The sequence below is a fragment of the Pristis pectinata genome, chromosome 1, assembly GCF_009764475.1.
Source record: "Pristis pectinata isolate sPriPec2 chromosome 1, sPriPec2.1.pri, whole genome shotgun sequence".
Lineage (NCBI taxonomy): Eukaryota > Metazoa > Chordata > Chondrichthyes > Rhinopristiformes > Pristidae > Pristis > Pristis pectinata.
The window spans coordinates 48,482,616-48,503,079 of record NC_067405.1 but is presented as its reverse complement, the minus strand read 5'-3'; the positions used below and the strand labels follow the sequence as shown (position 1 = coordinate 48,503,079).

At 40.8% G+C, this 20,464-nt stretch overlaps 1 protein-coding gene across 1 annotated transcript; it reads right to left on the bottom strand.

Annotated features, from left to right (window-relative positions):
* Window positions 1–3,576: 3,576 nt before the first annotated feature.
* Window positions 3,577–9,885, bottom strand: pjvk (pejvakin). Its single transcript, XM_052025658.1, has 6 exons — window positions 9,675–9,885; window positions 7,416–7,611; window positions 6,862–7,003; window positions 5,726–5,843; window positions 4,633–4,776; window positions 3,577–3,878 (listed from the first exon to the last, which is right to left on the bottom strand). The coding sequence occupies exons 1-6, from the start codon at window positions 9,883–9,885 to the stop codon at window positions 3,577–3,579; spliced, it is 1,113 nt and encodes a 370-aa protein (XP_051881618.1).
* Window positions 9,886–20,464: the final 10,579 nt, after the last annotated feature.

The following is a 20,464-nucleotide window of genomic DNA, read 5'->3' as shown; positions in this document are numbered from 1 at the left end:
ACTACCCTTAAAGCTCATGATTATTAATGTTACCCTGATTCTACTTTTAACCTTGCCTTCAGTGTTTAAAGATTAACTTATTTTCAAAAAAAAAGCTTAAAAGGAGTTTCTTTAACTTTACCCAACCTTCCCACCAGCTGGTACCCGGCAGCTAATCAGCCGCCTGCCCTCCTGTGATGTCACTTGGTTTTTCCCCGCCGTGTTTGAATCCTGGTCGGTGCTGTGGTTCTCTCCTGCTGCCTCCGTTCGGCGAGTACCGTGAGCTTTGGGATGTGTCAGTGCCAGTGCTTCAGGTAATCACCGTTGCCTCTTGTTTATCCAGGATAACGGAAGGGGAGCACCGCCCGCCGTGCAAAGTGTGAGCTAGGCTCGGTGGCGGGAACGGGAGCGTTCCCGGGCTGGGGGTGTAGACTTTCAAGGGTCGGTCGCTACGGTGTCAGCAGTTAGTAGCTGGGATTTTGCCATAAGTAGATGGTCGTTCACGGGAGTGGACCAGGGGCGTTCACTGCGACTGGGGTCTTTTGCTTTTTTTGGGGTGAGGACTTCAAGTTTGCCTCGATGCCGTGAGTAGGTTGTGGTACCTGGCTGGCGGTGAGTGGGAGAGACTTTAACTGGGCTTGGACGGGGGTGGGGGTGGGGGACGGGGGGGAATGGGATGTTCGTTTTTCAATGTGTCTCGGTGCTAGCCAGATTATCCCCACGGTGTTTTTTCAGTCAATGCACCAATAGGTGTTTAAATACCAATGATTAATGTTTTGTGATGCTCTTTCACTGTGAATGAACTTAAGTTAAAATTGGTAAACAACTCAATAGGTCTCACCTAACCGCAGTCTTGGATCATTATGGGCCAGAAGGGAATGTCAGATCTAAATAAAGCTTTGGACAGGATATAAAAGATTGCTGGATGGCGGATGGCATCTAGTTTCTCAATCTGCTTTAATCATTTTGCATCACCACATAAAGATATGTGTATTAATTGAATTATGTTGATAATTGTAAGCTTAAGTTGTATCTAGTTCTTAAAACATTTTTTGTCTGCACTACAGAAGAGTGAGGCAGCGTTTGTGGTAAGAACATGTGATTCTGAAATGTAAATTGGATCTTAAGTGGATTGTGTCATTACTCCCTCAGTTATGCTGTTATTAAATATTAGGCAGTATAGGCAAATTATATGCCACTAAGTCCAGTAATGAAAATACCATTGGGGCCATTGATGCCCTTGAGGGAAGGATGCATTCCATCCTCAGCCTGTCTTTTATGAGACCCGAGTCCTAAAGTTCTGTCGCTGATTACTAACTGATCTCTAAAGTGGCCTAGCAAGCTACAGTTTGGGCACATCTAGAGATAGGCAGTAAAAACTGATCAAGTCAATCCTCACATCCTAACAACGAATGAATAGAATTAAAACTGGACTATCTATGCAGAGAACTTGTAGTAAAGTATTTATCATCTTTGGTGTTGGTGTTTTGCATCTGTTGTTGCCTTTTCTGTATCTGGGATATTTTCTATGAGTGAAGCCCTCTCCTAATTCCAATAAGAATGTTAAGTTAAATTTTAAATACAAAGTGGATAGATGTGGAAGAGTTTCCAGGAGCAGGCTTGAAACCAGTCATGCAAGAATATAGAGGAACATGTTTCCTGTTTTAGGGAGAAGTCTTTGAAACTGCACATCTGAAGTGGCAATAGGTCAAACACAAATGTAAGGAAATAATATTTCTACTCCTATTGAAATTCCTGTAGATCATCTGTCATCCAAATGTGGCTTTGGATCCCATATCTTTAGAAAATTATTGGTATTTATGCAAATGATTATTTTCACTATAAGTTTTAAAACTCAAGTTAACTGCTGGTTCTTGCACTTTTCATTGAAAAATAAGGATTCTATCAAAGTCAAAATACCTGTGCAATAATCTTGCAGATAAAGGTTTTTCTCTCAAGTGAGTAAACATTTTGGAGGGAAGTACAGTGTGAGGTGGGGATAATTTGCCTCCTAACAATGTCCACAGGTGCAGTACTCGGGAGGGAGGGTTGGATGGGAAAGAGATCAGTTCAATTAGGTTCAAATGGTGTGTTAGCCAGGAAACCTGGTTGAAGAGTACGGAGGAATGGTTGGGAGCTGAGACAAGTCTAACGGGCTTGGAGCAATCTCATCTATGGGCAGGCACAGTAGTGTAGCAGTTAGCGTAATGCTATTACAGTGCCAGTGACCCAGGTTCAATTCCATTTGCTGTCTGTAGAGAGTTTGTACGTTCTCCCCGTGTCTGCGTGGGTTTCCTCCGAGTGCTCGGGTTTCCTCCCACATTCCAATGATGTATGGGTTAGGAAGTTGTGGGCATGCTATGTTGGCGCAGAAGCATGGCGACACTTGCGGGCTGCCCCCAGAACACTACGCGAAAGATGTATTTCACTGTGTTTCAATGTACATGTGACTAATAAAGATATCTTATTATCAATCCCATGCTGCCACTGCCCCCCCCCATTTATTTCCCTGCAACCTATTCTTTTCCATGCTTTCATTAACACAGCCCTGATTCTCTCACCAGCCGCCTATACGAGGGGTTATTTACAGTAGCCAATTAACCTCACAACCAACATGTCGATGAGATGCTAGAGGAAACCAGAGTACCAAGGAAAATTCTATGAAGTCAAGAGAACCTGCAAACTGCACACACAGCCTTGGTGGTCAGATTTGTACCTGGGCTGTTGGACCTCTGAAACCACTGCACTCCCTGCATCACCTCTGTGCAAAATGTTTCCACACGTGTCTTCAAATTAACATGTATCTGAGGAGTTAGGCCCTTGTATAACTTTCAAGCTAATTAGTTTAAATTTTTAAAATTACCACTGAGGTAATATAGTACAACAGAATTTATAAGGCACATTTTTGAAGTATGCCTGCTCAACTTACAAATGCAATTATGCATGAAATGCACCAAACACCACTAATATATTCAAATTAATTCTGAAATAATAATTTGTGAACGTTCAGCAAAGAACTGAAAGCATCTCGTTGAAACGTGGCACTATACCTTGCCAGTAAACGTTATGTTCTGTGGCGGATTGAAACTGAGAACCACACCAATTGTTAGATTATACCATGACTTAGAAAACCTTTGTGTGTTTGCAATTTGATACCCTTTAATGAATTTAATAACCTAGCTTATACTCATTGCACTCAACTATGCCCATGTTAAGAAAGAACTCGACCTTACATGTATTATAGAGTGTGCAATAAGATACAGTACCACCAAGGGAAAGCAAACCCTTCAAGCCTGATCTTTTTTTTGAAAACTGAGAAAGGTGTCTAAAATCTACCTTGAGGAAACTCTACTGAGTTGTATTACCATTTATTAAATAGATATTCAAACTTAAATAGCAATAACATTTTGCAACTATAATCTCTCATGTATAACCGATAATGTGTCTTTTTGATTAAGCTGTTTACAATTTTAAAACTTATGGGAATGTGCTTATCCATGCTCAAATTCACTTTGTTAATAATATTGTTTTTTTTTAGAAACACAAATGTTAATGTGATATCACTATAAGAGGTACAATCCAGGCAAACAATGCACTTTATCTCACTCTTCTGTGCCACAGATCAAAGCACGGCACCACATGCAGTCTCACATATTTCTGTCCATTGAAGGAGCACTCGAGGCACCCATACACTGTCTCTCTTCGGGAACTTCCCATGCCACAAAGAACGCAGGGTCCTTTGGGAATGTTATTGTTGAGAAGGTTAACTCGCGTGTGTGTATTATCTTGAAGGTAGTTAGTAGAAATGTCTGTCATACTGGTCGCCTTTTCATAATAGTCAGCGACCAAATCCTCCAAATAAAGATCTGAATTTCTGATACCATCCAACCCTTTTTCATCTGTTCACATAAGCAACAACAGATAACAAATTTGGCACTCACTGAAAATGCACATTTCTCATCAGAATCCATTGGCTAAATTTGACTTCTCAGTACTAACAGCAACAATTGGAAACAGTAAAACAGCATTGAAAACTGGAATTCCACTTTCCATATTTTATAGTAAGAAACTGCCTTTATGTGCAGAGATATTCTTTGCAGGAATTTGTTAATTTTCCACATGTGCTGACTGTTACTAGGTGGGAGGAATAATTTAAATAATTGTTTATTCTTCCCAGCACAACTGCATCCTCTAGTCTAGGAACCTTCCATCAGGTACAGCGAGGAAAGACCCCAGCCATGTTGGCATTTAGTCTTTTCATTATTGCAGAGAAGGATTTGTGGAGAGAAATGGACAATCAATATTTCTGTTCGAGACCTTTCATCATCCAGATGAAGGCTCTCGACCCAAAACGTCAACTGTTTATTTCTCTTCACAGATGCTGCCTGACCCACTGTGTTCCTCCAGCTTTTTGTGTGTTGCTCCAGATTCCAGCATCTGCAGTCTCTTGTCTCCAATAAACTTAGAATGTTTGACTTCATGAGTAAAACTTAATACACATTCTCTATAACATAATATACATTCAAGGCATATAGAAAGAGATGAGGCTGCAATGTGATAATTTGATTATTTGTTTTTTATTTAGACCTGCATAGTACTTTAAATTTTTGTAATACCTGAAAATGACTCTCCAGTACTGGAGGAAAATCTCACCTGATCTGAACGGGCTACTGTAAAAGAAGTCAGACAGGCACCGCCGCAGTTTCCACACTGAAAATCGGTTCATTAAACCACCCAATTGCTCAGTTAGTTGTTCCTTCTCAAACCCGCCTTTTGATTCAGAGGTTACGCACAATTCTAAATTTCAAGTATACAGATGCACATTTAAACAGTTATAGAGCATCTTTAAAGTCATGTTTAACATTGCTTATAGGGTCAGTCATACAGTTATACAGCATGGAAATGGGCCCTTTAGCCCAACTCATCTACGCCAACCAAGTTGCCCACCTGAGCTAGTCCCATGTGTCTGCATTTGGCCCATATCCCTCTAAGCCTTTCCTATCTATATACCTGTCCAAATGTCTTTTAAACATTGTAATTTTACCTGCCACTACCACTCTCTGGCAGCTCGTTTCATATACCCACCACCTTCTACGTGAAAAAACTTGTCCCTCAGGTCCCCTTTAAATCTTCCTCCTCTCACCTTAAACCTATGCCCTCTAGTTTTAGACTCCCTTATCCTGGGAAACAGATTGTGACCATCCACCTTATCTATGTTCCTCATGATGTTATAAACCACTAAAGTCATGTGTCAGCCTCATTCGCTCCAGGGTAAACAGTCCCAGCCTATCCACTCTCTATCCTAATGACTCAAGTCCCAGCAACATCCTTTGGAAATCTTTTCTGCACTCTCTCTAGCTTAATCACATCCTTCCTATAGTATGGCAACCAGAACTGCACCCAATACTCTAAGTTTGGTGTAACCAATGTCTTGTACAGCTGTAACTATAGCTCATCCTGTACTGCTTCAAATGGCAAACTGATCACTTGAAGTGAATCTTCAGCTCATATTGAGAATTTATGAATTTCAAAAGGACTAAAATTTTGATATTTGATATTAGAATAATTGTGCTTGAATGATACCATGCAGGCACAAATACCAGCTTGTGTAGGTGTATTTTTTCTCTATATTAAATGAAATGGGGGGGTGGGGGGGAAAGCTTATTATTTAGTGACTACATGTACATTGAAAATTTCCGCAAAATTGAAAGCAGCTGTACAACAACCTTGCTGAAGCTTTACTTACCAAAATGGCCATCCAAATGGATATAGAGCTCAAATATACTAAATGCAATTGTTGTATGAGCTGGAATGACAAGCGCTTTGTCCCAACCCTTATGATTTTGTCCATTATCGATCTGAAACTAGAATGAGCACCATAAACAGAACAGGCAGTCTGCTTTAATTGAAAAGCACAAATCTGCAGATGGTAAAAATGTGAAATAAAAACAAAAGATCCTCGAAATACTGAAACAATAACTTTGTTCACTTCTCCACAGATGCTGCCTGATCATCTTCCAGTTTTTTTCTGTTTTTATTTTGGTGTTCAACATTTATGGAATAAATGTTAAATTCTATCTAACAAGCACTTGCATTGTAAAGTTATATTTACAATGTTTAAAACCAAGGTTGACACTGAATAAGTTATCACTTGCTGTGATTCAGTTTATTTTAAATAATAACTCGTGAGACTGGAGAGGTGGGTTCAGAGTTGCTTCAAGTCTTGTACTTTCCTATAGTTCTCCCAGCATGATATTCCAGCTCCCTAATCCCTGCATAAAACTCACTCCCAACTTCCAGCTTTTCTCTACCAACATATTAAAACAATTCTTGAATGACATCCACTCTACTATTGGTTGTCATCTTTCTACAAGCTTTAATATATTAATAAAATAATTTATATTTGTTGAATAGGTTGTTGTCCAACTTTGCTTGTGGGTGTAAAAGAAAATGGGTTATAAGATTGGCCAACCGTTAAATGTCATGGCAATTTTCCTTTCCATTAAAGTCAGCCCCACTCTTTTTCTCCCTAGCACTTAACATGTAACATATTCTGAAGTGTCACCATTAATGTTGTACAAACTTTATTCAGTTGCTCATTTGCTATAACCTATGCTTAAGGCAATGTGAGAGATTTTGAAAAGTGTAAAGGAATGGAGAACATCATAGAATAAAGAAAGTGGACCAATGATCAATTAAGAAAAATATGAGATGGAAGAGGAAAGAAAACAGTAGTATATCCAAAGTTTCGTCTGTCTCACAAATAAACTGACATTATTGATCCCTTAATGAACCCTTCATTATTACTTACATGGGACATCACTTAGCAATGTAAACAGTAACCACAATATTAATTACAATGAAGCAGATGATGAAACCTACCCTCATTGTTTTTCTTCTCATGCCTGCATGCACAGTGAGTGAGCATTGTCGAGTGGTGCGGATGCTCTCCATGACAACACACAGCACAGCGCGTTGCCTTTCTTTCAGCTGACGAACAAGGCAATGTTCCATGTCAATTTTTCTGAAGTTAATTAAAAATGTTAGTCTACTTGCAAATGGAGAAACCAGAAATCCAAATCAATGAATTTTATGCTGGTGGTAAAGCTATTCAGATGATCACATCTATTTTGTCTTTGAAAGAACCACCACTTGGTCAACATAGGTAGATCCAAAGTGATGATTAAGAATAAGACTCATCAGGACTTCAAGTTTGCACCATTTGAGTTTATTGTTTTTAATAACATTATATTAATTAGTTTTGGTATTATGGAAAATGTTTAATTCACCTTTTAGTATCAATGCCTATCCAACGTTTATGATTCGCTAATTCTTCCTTGTTAATATATCCATTCAACAATCCTGCAGTGTTTTGATAATGTTAAAAGCATCTTCAAATATTACCACTAAAGTATATTGGAAAATGGCCAGATTACCTGTTGATGATCTCCCTGAGCAGTATTGGAACCTCAACCTCATGTTTTGTTACTATTCCAAATGAAGCTTTCACAGCCACTGAATACAATCCATCAGTGTTAAATCCAACATCATGAATAACATGATCTCCCAGTTTCCCTCTGAGAGAAACATCCGATTTATCTTCATAATTGAGGAGCTGATATGAAGAGACACCTATTAAATAGAAAATGAATGCTTAACTATCTTTTAGGTTTTGAACATGAATGTACATTTATATTAGCAGATTTAAATATGTTGCTATTTACTGAGGCAACTGTGGTTGAGAAACTTGGCATGAGATTACTGATTATTGCAATGAAAATAATCTCTAGCTGTGATCATAGATTGCTATAAAAAGCTGGAACTGGATGAATAATAATATTCAGCAATTTTGTAACCATATTTTTAAGTGATATGTAACTAGTAAAATCCCTTGCCGTAATATCCCTCAAATGTAACCAAAAGAAAATGCTGAAACAATGTAGTAGCTAACAAAAATTATTTCAAGACAGAATTGTGCACAGCTTTCTGTCTGTGCATTAAACCCTGGGAGTGGTAGAATTAAATCCAAACACTTTGGAAAGTTGTTTAACCTCGATGACAAGCAGGCTGATGCCCAATAAATATTGAGCCTCCTTTTACTGGCACTATAGAACTGAAAAACTAACTAGAGCTCGAGTGCTACAGCCTCTACTTACTACTTGTCCAATTTTGTAATGAGGCCCTGAAGCAGCTGTTGGGCTATTTATTACAATTTTCAAGGGGCTCCTATAGTTTAATGTCAAAACTAGAGTCACCTCCGCAGAGCTTAAACCAGAATGACATCAAATCCCTCCCAACATCTACAATCTCCTCCAGACTCTCAAAGTATCTAGGCTCTGACATGGTTTGGGTGTGTGAAATTAGCCACCAAAATTAGACAACTGTGCCCTATTTTCTGTACTGAAAGCTGGTATGATCTAATTGTGTTCTGCTCAAGTGGTCCAGGAATACAACTTGCATTAACATAGGAAAATGTTCCAAAGCTTTTCACAGAAATGTTAGTAGGCAAAATTTGATACTAAGTCAAATAAAGATGTTTTGGCAGAAGAACAATGCTTTATCAAAGAAGTGGGTTTCGAGGAGGGCACTCCTTAAAACCTAGATCTATCTTGGAGGAGAGGTTCAAGGAAGAAATTCCGGAAGTTGGGGACTTGGCAGCTGAGGGCATGATTGTCAGTGGTGAAGTAATTAAATTCAGGGATGATCCAGATATAAAGAATTCATGGAGCTTGGATATTTTGTGAGGATGGAGGAGATTATAGATGTTGTAAGGGATTTGAAAACTATGCATTTGCTTAAATGGGGCACGATATTGGTTATCAAGGGCAGGGCTGATGCGGGGCAGATCGTGAATGGGCAGAAGGGTTCTGAATGGATTGAAATTTATGGGGGATAAAACAAGGAATGAGCAGAGGTCGAAAAAAAATCAAAATAACCTGCAGATACTGGAGACCTGAAAGAACAAAATGCTGGAAACATTCAACAGCTCGAGGAGCATCAGGAAAGAGAATCAGTTAATATTTCAGGTTGGAACAGGACAACTGAGGCATGTTGGAACAGTCAAGTCTAGAAGTAGAGAAAAGTGAGGGCAAGGATTTCAGCAACAGATGAACAGAGGTAGGACAGAATCAGCTGATGCGATGGAGGTGGAAATAGGTGGCCTTGGTGATGATGCAGATACGTGACCCATGGCTCATCTCGTCAAATAAGGTGCAAGGGTTGCTGTTTCATTTTCAGACATTCCATGGAGACGGATGGAGAAAATGAGTTTGTTCTGGGGATTGAAGCCAGTGGCTCCGATCTTTTCGATGTCTGCTTGAGTTAAATTCCTGCTCATCCGACACAGTATGAAGGATAAGCACAATGACAGTTTCAAGAGGGTGGAGGGATCAAGAGAGGTGGTGCTGTGGTAGAGCTGGGTGTCAAACTGGCATGTGCAAACTGACACTCCTTTCAGATTAATGGAATCTATGTAAATGAGATTGAAAACTACTGACAAAAGAATAAGGAAGATTGCCAAATGGTTTTTCTGAATATTTTATATTTTTCATAATTGATCTCATATATTCAATCACAATCTGTAATAGGACACTGATGGAGGTTAAGCAGTTCAGTCCCAAAATCATTTCATTATTATAGTGCAATTTCCTACAGCAAAAGGTAGAATTTGGACAGAAGTAAAATAAATACATTACCAGCAGAAACCTCTTTTTCTCCGACAAGAATGTCTTTCAGAGTGAATGGTGTAGAACTGTATTTCTTCTTTTTCCAGAAAAAGGATTTTGTCCGTTTTGTTACTAGACTGAGGGGCTGATATCGGTCAGCCTCGCTCAGATCGGGAACGGGTTTCAGTCTGCCTGTATCTCCAACCTGTTTCACAAAGTTCTTTGTGGCTGCAGCAAACATTCTTGTCTACAGAAAACCTTATCTGCTTTGATGCGGTTGCATCATTCCAGAAATAACTCTGAAAATCGAAACCTAACTATTACAGGGAATCAAAAAATTAATGAAGCTGTAGCAGCTCAAAAGTCATTGTCAACCATTGCCATTCTGTCGACTGTACATTTTTGTACTTGAGCTTCGACTTATAAATAATAAACAGGTCGGGTAACCTGATAGGAATGTTTGTAACTGCAACTCTGTTGTCACAAGTTCAGTCTAAATGTGAAGTAATGGATTGAGGGAAATTAGCAAGCCAATATACTTGTTAATTGCATGTAGTTTCAGCATGTAATTTTTGCTGCAACATCGGGTAGCTTTAATGCTACAAACATTAATGTTTCATTATTTGAAATGTGTGCATAAATACCAGAAAATATTTTTGTTTGGATTTCTGGCTTTAAAGCTACAATATTATAGTAATTAGTTTTTATTTAAAATGCTTTATCAGTGACCTTAAAAATACAATTCAAAGTTTAGACAAGCTTTGTATTTTGGAAAAGACCAGGATGAAGGTTAGATCACATAGGATCCAGGATGAGTTAGCCAATTGGATACAAAATTGGCTTGGTGGTAGTGGAAGGTTATTTTTTTAGATTGGAGGCTTGTGACTTGTGGCGTGCCACAGAGATCTCTGATGGGTCCACTGTTGTCTGCCATGTATATTAACGATGTGAATGACAATATAGGTGACATGATTAGCAAGTTTGCAGATTATTCCAAAATTGATGGTGTGGTGAACAGTGAGGAAGGATATCTAAGGATACAACAGGATCTAGATCAATTGGGAAAGCGGACAAAGGGATGGTTGATGGAATTTAACTCTGATGAGTGCAAAGTGATACATTTAGAGAGGTTAAGCCATGGCAGGAACTACATAATGAATGGCAGGGCCCTGGGGAGTGTTGTAGAACAGAGACATGGGGTACAAGTACATGATTCCCTGTAAGTGGCAAGACAGGTAGACAGGGTGATGAAGGCATATGGTACGCTTGAACTTCAGTGGTTGAGGCATTCAGAACGAGTTGGGACGTCATGTTGCGGCTGTAGAAGACATTGGTGAGACTGCACCCACAGAACTGTGTACAGTTCTGGTCGCCATACTATAGGAAGGATGTGATTAAGTTAAAGAGGGTGCAGACAGGCTGGGACTGTTTTCTCTGAAGTGAAGGAGGTTGAGACGTGACTTTAGAGGTTTATAAAATCATGAGAGGCATAGATAAGGTGGATGGTCACAGTCTATTTCCCAGGGTAAGGGAGTATAAAGTTAGAGGGAATAGGTTTAAGGTGAGAGGGGAAAGATTTAAAGGGGACCTGAGGGGAAATTTCCATGGTGAGTATATGGAACAAGCTGTCGGAGGTTGGTACAATTACAATGTTTAAAAGATATTTGGACAGGTATATGGATTGGAAAGGTTTGGGGAAATATGGCCCAAATGCAGGCAAATGAGATTAGCATAGATGGGTATCTTGGTCAGCAGGGACGAGTTGGACCAAAGGGCCTGTTTCCACGCTTTATATCTCGATGGCACTATGACCATGTCTGTGACTCCATGAAGTGGCTGTAACCAAGGTCACCAAAGCACGTGAAGGAAAACAATTGTAAGATGCTGAATTAAGACACTTGAATCAACTGGAGTTACAAGGATGACTTTCAAACATCTTGAAAGATTTGAAATTACAAAGCTTGATAACAAACCACTATAATATGAAAGAAAGAGTCAATTCTAAGAAAATTACAAAATATAGTTACTCTCACTCTGGTTCTTTGAACATGTCAAGTGATCTACAGAACACACAAAATAATATTTCACAAATTATAAGTGTCTGTATTAGAGAATTCTCGAACAATACAGTACATGAGAATGTCATTTCAAGCTTTCATGCCACAAGCTATTCTTGGGTAGTGCTTTCCAATTATTCTCAGTCCCCTGCTCTATTCCTAAACCCAAGATTTTAAGGAGAGAGGAAAGGGATTAAGAAACAGTACCTCAAAGATAGTAATTTCTGGATTACTCCTGGGCAACAGGCCATTGAGAATGTAATTTGGAGGATAGTGCATATAAATGTGTGGCTGAAGAGATGGTGAGGATGGCAATTCTTGAGGCATTGAAACCAGTTCTGAGGGAGGTGGGACTTGTATAGACTAAATGAATTGCACCTCAAAGGAACTCGGACCATGTGCTCCTCATTTTTCACTTGGGGATTTGTGAAGAAGGCATTTTGTCGCAAAAAAATAAAACTCCTTTCCTCATTTGTGACATTTCCCTGGCAGAAGATGAATTTGTATTAAAACAAAGACAGTCCAGCATTTTTTTAAAGGGTGTAAATAGAATTACGTCATAAATCTGACATGATTCATTTGTACTTTTCGCTAAGAACAGACCAACAGGTGTGACGATAATAAAAGGGCAAAGTAAAAAATATGTGGCATACATAAGAGAGAAACAGAGGACTGCAGATGCTGGAATCGAGATGAAAAACACGATGATGTTGGAGGAACTCAGCAGGCCAGGCAGCAGCTGTGGAGAAAAGCAGGCGGTCAACATTTCGGGTCAGGACCCTTCTTCAGGACTGAAGACAGGAAAAGGGGAAGCCCAATATATAGGAGGGAAAAGCAGAGCAGTGATAGGTGGACAAAAGAGGGGAGGCGGGGTGGGCACAAGGTGGTGATGGGTAGATGCAGGTAAGAGATAGTGATAGGCAGGTGTGGGGGAGGAGGGGAGAGCAGATCCACTGGGGGATGGGTCAAAGGTAAGGAGAGAAAGGTAAAAAAAAAGGGGTAGGTAAAAGAGAGAGAGACTAGGAAAGGGAAGACGAGAAGAAGCATGGTGGGGGTGGGGTGGGGGTTACTTAAAGTGAGAGAATTCAATGTTCATGCCATTAGGCTGCAAGGTTCCAAGATGAAAAATGAGATGTTGTTCCTCCAGTTTGTGCTTGGAATTCTCCTGGCAGTGGAGGAGACCAAGGACTGTCATATCAGTGATAGTGTGGGAGGGGGAGTTAAAATGACTGTCTATGGGGAGATGCAGATCGTGGTTACAGACAGAGCGCAGGTGTTCTGTGAAATGGTGCAGGTGAATCTCTGTCTCACCTGAAAGGACTGTTTGGGTCCCTTGATGGAGGTGGTGTTGGGGCAGGTGTTGCGCCTATGGCGGGGGCCATGGAAAGTTCCTGGAGTGGGACCGGGATGGGTGTGGGGGGGGGGGGGGGGGGTGGAGGAGTGAACTAGGGAGTTGCAGAGAGAGCGGTCCCTGTGAAAGGCAGGAAGGGGTGGGGAGGGGAAGATGTGCTTGGTGGTGGGGTCCCGTTGGAGATGACGGAAGTGGCGGAGAATGATGTGTTGGATACATAGGCTGGTGGGATGAAATGTGAGGACGGGGGACCCTGTCCCTGTTGGGTCTGGGAGAGGTGGGGGTGAGAGCAGAAGTGTGAGAAATGGCAGAGATACGGGTGCGAGCTCTCCTGACCATAGTCGGGGGGAAGCCCCAGTTAGAAAAAAAGTTGGACATCTCAGATGTCCTGGAGTAGACATCCCTTTTTCTCAATTTCTCTGCCTCCGCTGCATCTACTCCCATGATGAGGCTTTCCACTCCAGGATATCCTAGAAGACATGGTTAAAGCCTAGGAACAAAATGAGGGGTGATCACTCTGGGGGTATACAATACGGCCCCTAACAGTCGGCAGGAGATGGAGGAGCAGCTATGTAAGCAAATCACAGTGGTGCAAGAGTAATAGGGTTATGGTAGTAAGTAATTTCAACTTCCCCGTTATTAACTGGGATTGCATTAGTGTGGTGGACTTGGAGAGAGTGGAACTTTCAAAGTGCATCCAGGAGAGCTTTTTAAGTCGGTACATAGTCCTACTAAAGAAGCAGTACTACTGAATCACGTGACATAATCTTGGGGAATGTTGTCAGGCAAGTGGAGGAATTGTCAATGGGAGAGTGCTTTAGAGACAGGAGCCATGACTCTAAGTTTCAAGGAAGTTGTGGAAAGGGATAAGAATGGTCCAGAAATTAAGGTCCTGAATTGGGGGAAGGCTGATTTGAACATCATGAGACAGGACCTGGCAAAAGTAGCCTGGAAACAGTTAAGTAGTTCTACATCCGACAAGTGGGATTCGTATAAAAAGCGAGAGCTCTGGGCCAATGAGTTCCAGCAAGGTGGCAGTGTAAGGACAGCAAATCCAAGTCACCTTGGTTGTTGAGGGATATTGAGGGTTGGATGGGGAAAAAAAAGACAAAGGAAGTGCACGACAAGTATAGGGAACTGGAAAGTGGAGAGTGATTTCAGGAGTAAAGAAAATGTAGGGGTACGTAAAAGAAAAATAAATTTGGAGGGAATAGAGGGGAACAAAATATCACTGGCAAGATTAAGGAAAATCCCAAAGCATTCTACGAGACAATTAACAGCAAGATGGTAACCAGAAAAGAGAAGGACGCATTGGGGACCAAATGGGCAATCTGTGCGTGGAGCCAGAGGATGTGCGTGAGGTCTTAAATGAATACATTCCATCTGTTTTCACTAAGGTGAAGGGCATTGTAGTTGGAGGATTCGGAGAAGGGGGCACAGCAAAATTCCAGAACATATTATTAAAAAAGGAGGAGGTATTAGATGTCTTTGGTATAAAGGTGGATAAATCCCAAGGGCCAGATGAAGCATATTCCAGGCTGCTGTGAGAGACGAGGGAGGAGATTGCTGCAGACCTGACAGGGAGATTTAATTCTTCAATAGCCACATGTGAGGTGCTAGACAACTGGAATAGAGTTGATAGAGTCATAGACTTGTACAGCACGGAAACAGGCCCTTCAGTTCAACAGGTCCATGTCGACCAAGGTGTCCCATCCAAGCTAGTCTCATTTGCCAGCATTTGGTAAATGTGATACCTTTATTCAAGAAGGACAGCAGGGATAAACCTGGTAATGCAGGCCCGCAGGTCTAACACCAGTGGGAGGGAAATTCTGGGGAAAATGTTCCAAGGGACAGAATTGGTCTACACTCAAAGCCAGAGATTAATCAAATATTGGCAGCATGGCTTTGTTAGGGGGAGATCACGTCTGTTACCTGTTTGGAGAAATTCAATCAAATTGGTCAAAGTATGGATGGTGTAGACTACATGGACTTCAGTAAAGCCTTCAATAAAATTCCACAAAAGGTTGGAGCCCATGGGATCCAGGGCCAGGTGATAAACTGGATCCAAAGTTACCTGAGTACTGTAATAGGAAGCACAGGGTGACAGTTGTTTTTATGATTGCAAGCCTTTGAACAGAGGTGTACCATAAGGATAGGTGTTGGGACCCTTAATGTTTGTTAAATGCATGAACAATTTGGATATGAATGTAGGAGATATGATTAGTAAGTTCACAGATGACAAGAAAATTGTTGGCATTGGCAATTACTGAGGAGGTGATCTTTGACTACAGGATGATAATGATCCATTGGAAGCAATGGCAGATAATCTAATCCTGATAAGTGTGAGGTGATGGAATTTGGGAGAACTAATAAAGGTAGGATATATACAATGAATAGTAGGATCATGGGGAGTATAGAGGAACAGGAACCTTGGAGTACAAGTCTAAAGAATTCCTGAAGGTGGCAGTGCAGGTAAAATAGTGAAGAAAGGCTTTTGGGCACTTGTTATCTACGTGCTGTGGCATAGAAAATGAAAGCAGAAAGGTTATGGTACAACTAATTAAGAGTTTATCAGCTAGAGTACGGTGTGCAGCCTGGTCAGATATAATTGCACTGGAGAAGGTGGAGATGAGATTCACCAGCATGCTGCCTGGGATGGAGCGTTTCAGTCAAAGGGGGAGAAAATGGATAGGCTGGGTTTGTTTTCCTTGGAGCAGAGGAGGCTGAGGGGAGATGCACAAAATTATGAGGAGCAAAAATCAGATAGATAATTGGAAACTTTTCCCCATGGCAGAGATGTAGGAATAGGTTAAGTATAAGCAGTTTAGAGGAGATAAGTAAGATTCCTTTATTAGTCACGTGTACATTGAAACACACAGTGAAATGCATCTTTGGCATTGAGTGTTCTGGGGGCAGCCCACAAGTGTCGCCACGCTTCCGGCACCAACATAGCATGCCCACAACTTCCTAACCCGTACACCTTTGGAATGTGGGAGGAAACCGCAGCACCCAGAGGAAACCCACGCAGTCACGGGGAGAACATACGAACTCCTTACAGACAATGGACAGAATTGAACCCAGGTCGCTGGCGCTGTAATAGCATTACGCTAACTGCTACACTACCGTGCCTGCTCTGATTGGGGCAAAAAAAAGTTCATTGGAATCTGGAATGCATTGTCTGAGTGGAGAGACAGAGATTCTAGCTGAGCACCTGAGTCACCAAGGCATAGGAGGCCATGGACCAAGTGCTGTTGAATGGAACTAGTATAGATAGGTTTTTGGTGGTCAGCATGGATGCAGTGGGCCAAAGGGCCTGTCTGTGCTGTATGTCACTGTTGCACCATGCAAGGCAATTCCATGAAGAATAGTGTATTAGACAAGGATGAATTTTCAGTATTGGACAACCTGCTTTTATATTGCATTGAGATATACTCCTGATACCCAAATCCTGCATAAGATTGTTTACTATGCATGAACAAAGGGAATAGAAGCAGGAGTAGACCCCTTGACCTACCTTCTCTTATCCAGTCAAATAGCTGTAAATAACTAACCTGTGTGATCAGTTATGAGATGATCTGAAGGATATCTAAGTCAAGAATGATGCGTGAGGATTAACATAGAACAGTATAGCACTGGACAGGCCATGTGGCCCACAATGTTGTGCCAACCTTGATGCCAATTTATACTAAATATCCTCCTCCTGTGCATCATTCATATCCCTCTATTCCCTTTATATTCTTGTGTCTATCTAAAAGCCTTTTAACTCCACCAAACTGCCTGCTTCCACTACTATCCCTAGTAACCCATTCCAGACACCTACCACCCTCTGCATTTTAAAAAAAACTTGCCCCTCATGTCACCTTTAAACTTCCCCTCTCTAACCTTAAAAGCATGTCCTCTGGTGTTTGACATTTCTACCCTGGGGAAAAAAATTCTGACCATCTACCCTACCTATGTCTCTCATAATTTTAAAAAACCTCTGTCAGGTGATTATTGTTTTGCATCATGTGTTACAAAGATCTTTTAAAGAAGTTGATTATCAATCCACTTAATGGTGAAATCTGATAGCTAGGTTAGCTGTTACTTTTGTCAAGATAGTGGCTGATTACATCAGCATCACGGTAAATAATTGCCTAAATTCTATAAACAATTAATAATACAGTCATCTGTCTAGCTTCTAATGGTTGGGTTTGATGTCAAAATCCTTTATAGATATTGGTATTGGTTTATTATTGTCACTTGTACCGGGGTACAGTGAAAAACTTGTCTTGCATACCGATCGCACAGGTCAATTCATTACACGGTGCAGTTACATTGAGTTAGTACAGAGTGCATTGATGTAGTACAGGTAAAAACAGTAACAGTACAGAGTAAAGTGTCACAGCTACAGAGAAAGTGCAGTGCAATAAGGTGCAAGGTCACAACATGATCTTTTGTCATGACTTGCAAATTAGAAACTTCGGCCTGACTGTAATTTCCAATGGATCAAGATGGGGAAAAAATATTGAGTAGTCGAGGCTAGGATGGCTGTTAAGGATGGAAACAGGTTTTAGATTTAAAAGGGGAAGCAAGCCAAACTGAGCAGAGGGGAAAATACTCCTTGACTTGTGTGTGGTTCTATGAACAAAAACATAGATTGAAACCCAGTGCAATGTATACAATCAAAATAAATTCAGTTTGCTAAATTAAATATAATTTTGTAATGTAACAGTTAAAACAAAAAATGGCTATCTAAATGAAAAATGTAGACTATTGTCATATCTACTTGCAGATCATTTTTACCAATCAAGCAATAGAATAAATATTTAATGCATGGCTTTGAAGGAGAATATGAAGTGGTTGTAAAAACCACCTATTGGCCTTGCTTTTTAACTCTTTTTCTCCCCCCCTCGCCCCCCCCTCCCCCGAGACTTGGTGGTGGGTGGGAGAGGGGACATGCGTGGGCAGTAACTTGTCTCTTCTGATTCCACAACCCTGCTGCATATTCTACTTTTGAACTATGAAGTGGACTCTGGTAGAAGGGCCCTACTTAGCTAGGGGGATTGATCCCAGTAATGCCAAAAATAATAACTTTAATATTTTTAGCATTGCTAACGTGACAAAAACATCTCTAGCATGTCACGGGAGCATCAGCAAACAAGACGGAAGCCACAAAAGGAAGAATTGCCAAAACATGGTCAAAGAGGGGTCTTAAACAAACACCTTAATTCGGAGAGGTAGAGAGGTTTGGGGAGGATATTTTGGAGCTTAGAATCATGGCAGCTTGAGACATGGCAAACAGCATTGGTCTGATTTAATTCGGGGATAATCAAGAGACCAGAATTAGAAGAAATTTCTCTTGGAGGGTAAAGGAGCTGAAAAAAAACTGCAAGATGGCAATGACCAAAAACATGGGAGCTTTGAAAAGGTTGTGAATTTTAGAATTCAGATTTTTCGGGACATGGCAATGGTGACGAGAGAATGACTTGCAGCACAAATTAGCATTTCAGATGAACCCAAGTTCATGAAGAATAAACCAAGAGAGGGCAGTGGGGAATGAGATTGTAAAGTAAGTCTAGACCTAATAAGGACATGGATGAGGGTTTCAACAACAGTGAGCTGAGGCAAGGGCTAAGGTTGGTTAGGTTTCAGGTAGAAATCAGTGGGATGTGATTTGCAGAGTTTAAGGCTTGAGTGGGGGAATTGGTGATGGCTTTCCTGTCAGGCCAAACTCATCTGGTGATTGATCCTGCACCCAATGGACAGACACATAACTTCTATGACCGTTGAGGATTTTCTTGCAGGTTGGGCATGGGAGTGCATACACAACCACGTGCATGTTTATCCTAGGGCGGCTGGAATTTGTTGGTGAAAGTTTACCATTGAAGCAAGCACTTGTTATTTGATTTAAGACATTGTAGCTTTAATGCCCTATTTCAGGTGATATCAAAGCACTCAGAAGAAAAAAAAGACAAGCAAAAGATCTGTTATAATAACTTTCACACGATTTCAGAATATCCTAAAGTTCTTGACCGTGAGTTAAATGTTTTGAAGTGTAGATATTGTTGTAAGGTGGGAAACATGGCAGCCAATTTGCACTGTAACAGCAATCTAATACAGGGAGTCCCTGGGTTAGATAAGGGTTCAGTTCCTGAGAACTGTATGTAAACTGAATTTTCCGTAAGTCAGAAACACATAATTTTCCCCAAAATTATAATGAGAAATCTTTAGCCTCAACAGCCCTTGGGGACTGATTTGCAAACAGTAGACTGGCAAAGGTTAGTGTAGGTGATGGGAGTTGTTACCAGCAAATGAACTGTGACAGATGTTTGTCTGAATGCAGCCCAGGTGGAGTGACAGAGCCGATCTGTTAATCAGTGAGGAAAACTATCTGCAGTTTAATAGAAAGTGTGTGCTAATGAGAGGTGGTTGGGGCTTGTAATGTTTGATCTTACCTGAAGGAGAGTTTGGAGAAGGCATTGGCTTTTTCTATGGGTGATCTCTACATTGTTTCCTGGTGAAGAGATTTGAGTAGTGTACCTGAGAGCAGAGTCTGGGAGAATTTGTGCAAAGTCAATTTTTGTAAGTCAGATCTTCTGTGACCCGGGGACTCCCTGTAATCGGTTTTGGTAATGTTGATTACGTAGTATACACAGTACAGGAGCAGACTAAAGGACCCAGTCCTTGTCAGCACTTTTGCTCCACTTGAGCTGCCTCCTATTGACAGGGAAAAAGCATAGTTCTCCTGCTCTTCAAAATAGCACAGAGATCTTTTGTGTCCATCCTGAGAGTACATGCAGTGTTCTGATTTAATGTCAGAAAGTACTGAAGTGGTAACTAAAGTTTTCTATTCATGTCTCTGCAGTGAGTCTTTAAAGTGGAGCAAATATCTCTGTTACTTGTACAATGGATAGCTTTCCATATTAATGGGTGTGTCAGTGACATTGGCACCAAACTTCAAGCACACTCATTTATCTATAAAGGCTGATGCACAGCTGGAATACTAAATGAATACTTCGCATCGGTCTTTACTAGGCGAGAGGGTAGTGCCAAATTGCAGTAGAAAGGGAGATGATTATGGTTTTCCTGTTACGTCCGACTTCCCATGTGGTTAATTGTGGACTCCAATAGACCCAGACATACAATTTTGAAGCTTTTCTTGCAGGTCAGAAGCTGGAGTGTGCATACAACCAGGCACACACTTATTCTGGATGGGATGGAAATTGGTAACTTGAAAGTGTTTCTCTACAAAGTTAAACAAGTTATCTGGTTCAGCTGAGTCTGGGCTGGTGAGCAAAGTGGGATGAAGATTGCAAAAGGATTTGCTATAATCTTCTAATCCTCCCTCAATGTTGGGGAGGTGCCAGACAATTAGAAAATGGCAGGGGTAACAGCTTTGTTCAAAATCAGAAAACTCATTGGAAAATTGAAAA

Bases quoted from the DNA above. Each gene is read 5' to 3' on its own strand.
- pjvk (XM_052025658.1), bottom strand. From the start codon at position 9,885: ATGTTTGCTGCAGCCACAAAGAACTTTGTGAAACAGGTTGGAGATACA. The intron at 7,004-7,415 runs GTAATCTGGCCA...AATTAACTTCAG, and splicing joins CTCAGGGAGATCATCAACAG to AAAAATTGACATGGAACATT. The intron at 4,777-5,725 runs GTAAGTAAAGCT...CTTGAAATTTAG, and splicing joins CCATTTGGATGGCCATTTTG to AATTGTGCGTAACCTCTGAA.